General features: G+C 42.9%; 1 protein-coding gene across 1 annotated transcript; it reads left to right on the top strand.

The window, feature by feature from the left end:
• Window positions 1-7: 7 nt before the first annotated feature.
• Window positions 8-2,640, top strand: LOC125528997 (cell division control protein 48 homolog C-like; the record flags this gene model as incomplete). The annotated part of the gene is made up of 8 exons (XM_048693410.1): window positions 8-52; window positions 249-365; window positions 1,330-1,434; window positions 1,686-1,751; window positions 1,867-1,931; window positions 2,016-2,223; window positions 2,355-2,507; window positions 2,593-2,640. Coding segments are annotated over 8 exons (807 nt in total), but the record flags the coding sequence as incomplete, so codon positions are not given.
• Window positions 2,641-6,103: the final 3,463 nt, after the last annotated feature.

Below are 6,103 nucleotides of genomic sequence, written 5' to 3'. Positions count from 1 at the left end.
GGAATAGAACCGCTCCATCGTTCGATGTATCAAGTACCCTGAATATTATAAGGTGCATCATCTTAACTTTCTTCATTCTGTTATATGGTTTCAATAGTGATTTGGTCCCATAAAAGTTCAGTCCTCTTCACAGTATGGACAGCTAATCGAATCATAAGACATCCATGGCGCTTATTTGAAATATTGTTTTCAAGCAATTTCTTTAACATTCTCTTTATCCTTTATTTGTGTTTTCATGTCCTCTCAAGAAATTTGGAGTAAACATGCAAGCTGGTGTGTTGCTGTTTGGACCTCCGGGCTGTGGGAAAACACTAATAGCAAAAGCAGTTGCACACGACGCAGGGGCTAATTTTATTCATATTAAGGTAGATTGATGCTTAGATTTCCATATTCTCAGTCAGTATACTCCTTCCATTTTCGTGGAAATTGCTTATTTACCGCTGATTATTGCTCATTCAAAAGAGTGTTGCTTGTTTAACTGTCAAAAACGGAATTGATTGCTCACATGCTATCGACTGCTAAGTGGCTGCTAAACTCCGTCGGTTAAATGGTTTTAAATTTATCTTTTCCTTTCTTTCTAAACGAGCATAAAAATATTACTCTGTACCTTATCTGTCACTAGAGAGAATGAACAAAGTGACGGTGCAGTTACCATTTTTTGCCTTTGCGACATCAGCATTGGCTTCTAATGATTCTGGATGAACCTCTTTGCCATTCTGGCATCTATATCCACAGCCCTTGCGAACTGGATATTGTTGTCGCCCATTTCCTTCTCTTGCCCTTGCTATTCTCAAAATACTTCTTTGGACATTGTTGCTGCCCTTTCTTTGCTTGCCCTTGCTACTCTCGACACCACTCTTGTGCAACCTAATAGTGTTGAAGTGTATATGTGGATTGCCTAGCCCTTTCCATCAGTTCGGAATCTTGGTTCGTTCCGTTGGCCAGTGCATGAAGCTTGACAAATAGTACCTCTTGCAGCCATGGAATCCCATCCATGGAAGCCGCTGGCAGCCGGATTATTTTTTTTACAAATCAATTGATCTGGTTATTGTGCTGGTGCTGTTGTGAGTGGACCTTCTGTTCAACTGAGTTGAGGGTAGTTTTGGCATTACCGGGAGAAACTAACAGCTCTATACGATTTAACTGAAATCTTTTAATAGGATAATGGCGATGGTATGTTGGCAACGAATTGAGTTTTACAATGCTAACTACGCAATATTCATTTTTTAATAGCAAGTGAGCCATTGAGGAGTTATTCAGTGGTAAATAAGCAATTCCCTCTTCAGTTCTGTACAGACTGCTCAGATATTTCTTTCTCTGGAACTTTAGGGTCCTGAAGGATTGAACAAGTATGTTGGGGAGAGTGAAGCATATATAAGGAGGACATTCGCCCGTGCACGACTCAACTCCCCGTGCATTTTATTTTTTGACGAGGTAAAATTTCTGTTTAGCTATTTTTGCATTCCCTCCGTTCAGAAATAAATTTGAACTAAAACAGCGTCACTTGTTTCCAAATGGAGGTAGTATACTTTAATCTGTTGATGGGAACTTGGCTCAGTCTCTTAACAAATTTGCATGTTTGGTACATTTGTGCTACTGGAAGTGACCAGCAACTTGTGGGTCTTGGTTGTGAAGGTGCTTTTCTCATCATATGTTTCTCAAGTGTTTATTTACTGATGTGCCAGATAGATGCTTTGACAACAAAAAGAGGTATGGAGGGAGCATGGGTTGTTGAACGTCTCCTAAACCAGGTTTGGACATCTTATGTATCACCTGTATGTTTGGCAAAATACCGAGATTCTTTATTAATTTGTTTGTTTTTGTTTGTTCCTTTGCTCAGCGTTATTCTACTTGTTCTGATCGCAGTTACTTATTGAACTTGATGGTGCTGATCAGCGTGAAGGTGTTTATGTTATTGGAGCTACAAATAGGTATTGTCAGCCACCGGGTTGTTCCTTTTTACTTATTTGTCCTTGAAAGGAAGGCGTCAACATGCAGTTTCATGTATGGTGCAGAATTGATGTGATAGATGATGCTCTTCTACGGCCTGGTAGATTGGGGCAGAAGTATTTTGTACTTTTGCCCAGTGCTAATGAGCGGCATTCGATATTAAAAGCCCTAATATGTTCTCAGAGAAAACCTGTATCCTGCACTGTTGATTTGGATGCATTTGCACGTCGTGAGGAGTGCAACAATCTCTCTGGCGCTGACCTAGCATCGCTGGTAATTTCTGTGCCTTTTCATTGAGTTGTCCCGTTAGAAAATTTTCAAAGTGGGCATTCTTTAATTTTTTGTGATGAAGCATGTACTTTAAGAGAACATCAAGGCAACTCACACACATGCTTCCTTCTTAGGTGGACGAAGCAGCCAAGGAAGCTTTGGATGAGAGTTTGGAACTCCTGGAGAATGGGGCATTATCAATAAGTTCACTGTGTTCAGTTGCTTCGATTGAATTATCGCACTTTGAGCAAGCTCTGTCTAAAATAAAGCCGTCGGTGTCAGAACAGGTACATGACATTCTGATAACCATTTATTTTGCTTCACCCTCTTATAGGAGCATGTCTTAACTTTTCTTGCTGTTGGTCATCACAGCAAAGGAAGCACTACGAGGCCTTGTCACAGAAATACTCGGCAATGTAACTGATCCATCACCATGTATCTGGGTGCCTCGGGAACCATCTTGATCTCTAAATGAGGGTTCCATGTATTATCTATATAAATCAGTTAAGAGTAGTACTAGGATGGATGCCTTCAAATTGCGTCATTTTTCATTTCCGAATGCACCTTTGTGCAGCGGTTATGCAAGGATATTACAATTTTCAATGGTCTTAATGTTGAATATGATCATAAAAGGGAGGTCCTTGTGTTGCGTTCCTTTTTTTTACCTTCACAAAGTCCGTTCATTCCACAAAAATGATATTTTTTTTGCATGAAACCAAAACCCTTCTTAAAATAGTCAAATCTTAAAAAACCCTGCTATTTTTCATTTCGAACGAACCTTTGTGCTACATCTATGCATGGATATTTCAATTTTCAACGGTTTTATTGTGGGATGTGATCATATACCAACATTAAGGCATCGGGTCCCTTCAGAATTCTGAAGTTAAGCTCCTTATGTTGCATTCCTCTTCTTTTTCTTACCTTCATGAAGTCCGCTAATTCCACAAAAACAAAAATGTTCCATCAAATCGACACCCTTATATCAAAATAATCGAATATTGTGCAAGAAATCCTCCAATAGCTGGTCTTAAATACTCCCTCTGTTCACTTTTATAAGAAGTTTTAGATGGTTAGACAGCTCCCAAAACAGTTCAAAATAAGATCTAACCTATGACATACTGGTCTTAAATAAGAGGTATTGCTCACGAAGATCTAACCTACGACATACTGGTCTTAAATAAGAGCTATTGCTCACAAAGATGTAACCTACGACATACTCGCTCCGTTCCATAATATAAGGTGTATTGATTTCCGTGCAAGTCAACCGTTTGAATGTTTGACCAAGATTATACAATAAAATAACATCTGCAATACCTAATCGATAAAATATGAAGCTACTTTTTAAGATGGATCGAATGATATAAATTTTGTATTGTGGATATTGATATATTTTGCTAAAAACTTGGTCAAACATGCACTCGTTTGACTTAAAATAAATAAATAAAGGGCAGTGCTCTGCGCCGGCACACCGGCGCAAGTTTCGGCCGGTCCACCCAGCGCCGTTTGATATAAAAACGCATAATCATAAGATCTGTCCCGCACCGCATCCCCTTTCATCATCTTCCCCCACGGGAAAAAGAGGAGAAAAAAGGAAGCGCCGCAGCTCGCGGGATCCCGCACGCTAGCCTGCGCTGCCCTCATTTGGACCACCGTTGCCCCTGCTCGCCGCCGGTGAAGCAAAACATGACCCTCCTTCACCGCCGCCGCGCGAAGCAAAAAAATTACCGGTTCCAGCAAAATCAAAAGACGGTGGTAGAAATTTTTAGGTTGGTTCGGCAAAAATAAAAAAAAAAACTAGGGGTGGTAGCAAAAACTCCTTATGCTTCCAGCAAGACTCTGGTAGTAGAAAATGGCGTCTCCGGTAGTAGCAAAAATCCAAGACGGTTGCAGCAAAAAAAAATCCGTCGCCGCCGTCGACCAAGACCGTTGTGGGTGGAGGGAGGGTAGGCAGAGATGCACGACGAAGCAGCAACAACTAGTGCTCCATGGCCAGAGGAGTGGAGGGAGAGAGGAGGAATCGAGCTCAAGAGGGCTTCCATGGTGAGAGGGATTTGATGAAGAAAGATAGATGCGGGTGCGACTGAGGATAAGGTAGCGGTGTGTGATGGGGAAAGGTAACGGTGCGGGGCCAAGTCAGGTGCGTTTCGCGAGTGACCGGCCGAATACTCGGTCGGCGCACCGGGCACAAACATTATCCAAAAATAAATACACCTTATATAAAGAAATGGAGGGAGTACATAATTATCACTCAAGCGGATGAAACCAAGAATTTGAAATACAAAATAGAGATGAATTGTTCTTACAAGAAAAACTGCTAAAGTTTGGTGCTATTTTCAGCAGATTTCCGAAAGCATAGGGCTGGAGAGTGCAGAGACAACCACGAGTGCTGAACAACTAATACCATTTTCTTAATTCAATCATCCTCACGGTAAAGAAAATACCTTGATTGGTTCTAATATACCATAGAGTAATCCAAGTAGCCACTGGTTACAATTGACATCCAGTAAGAACAAGTAATAGAAAATGATTTACTGTGATTTAAAAAAAAGTACGAAATGTGTTTTCGTATCTGAATCTGCCATACACTTAGATGTTGGGTTTCCTCCCATATTTTTCAGCAAAGATGCACCATTAGAGAAATGGAGCAAAGTTAGAGGCGGGGAAGCACATGCACGGATGGTTCATGTGCTTGGGCATCAATCACATGCGCAGGTTCCTGCAGAAGAACTTCGGGTCCAGCGTTTCCACTGTCAAGCCAGATCATGATAAGACGATGCCAGTTTGAATGTGATACATGATTAAGCTATATTGAATTACCACATTTTAGAACATGTCATCTATGGCCTAGCCCGCCAACTTGGGGCCCCGCAATAGAGAGGGTCATCACCAATCCTTGGCCTTCCTCTGGTGATACTAGCAGGACCAGACGGTCATGACCACCTTCCTTGAGTTGATGACCGAGGACATCCTCACACCCGTCGGGCCTAAGCCGCTCCCTGAGTTGGAGCCACTGGTCGCGTCGATCATGTCGTCCAGCCATTTAGCCCCAACAACTTCAAAGCCTTCTTCTTCAATTTGGAGAGCTCGTAGCGCAGCTACATCACATGTGCCCGATTGTGGGATACGAACATGTCGTGAAGCGTCTTCCACACCGTGGCTGAGGTGGTGAGCTATGTCCTTAATCATCAACCCAAGGAGGGCGATCAGATCATGACCGTCTGGTCCTGCTGGCACCAGTGGAGGAAGTCTTGAGCTTGGTACGCTCTTGGAGGGGTCTTTGGTTCCTTCAACGAGGGTCCGTGGCAGCTAGCAGGCAACAACGCGACGATGGAGCAACTCTATAGCCGTACATGTCATCAGAGCTGAGGGCTAGGACGGCTTGTGTTTTCCACGAGGAAATTTTCTCTCACTCGGTGCAGCTTGATGAGGTTTCTGATCTACGCGATCGAGACCTGAGGAAATGTGCTGGTATTGTCACGAGGATGCCGGCGGAGGGTGGAAACGATGGCACCAGCAGTGGAAGGGAGACGAGATCGGGCTTCGATTGATAATGGGTTTGCCGTTGTTTGAATAAATCCGAGGCATACAATCAATCATTCGAAGACCAAGCAATCAAACAAACACGACACCAAGATTTGTTAACGAGGTTCACTAATATGGCTACATTCCTGAGGCAATGACTATGAGCGCTCCTTTCCATGACACCGTCACAATACCGCACACCGGTGACCCGCGTGCCGGCACATGCCGTCGGCTCCCCCTTGCGCGTCTGTGCTATTATGTTGACATAGCCTACATCGTGTGTCTACCCCCGCTATATATGAAAGGCATAGGATACAAGTGTCCTACCAGGACACCATTACACATCCTATGTAAACACAAT

The sequence above is a fragment of the Triticum urartu genome, unplaced genomic scaffold, assembly GCF_003073215.2.
Source record: "Triticum urartu cultivar G1812 unplaced genomic scaffold, Tu2.1 TuUngrouped_contig_5271, whole genome shotgun sequence".
NCBI lineage: Eukaryota > Viridiplantae > Streptophyta > Magnoliopsida > Poales > Poaceae > Triticum > Triticum urartu.
Note: the sequence above shows the minus strand (reverse complement) of the source record. Positions and strands in the feature narration are given on the sequence as shown.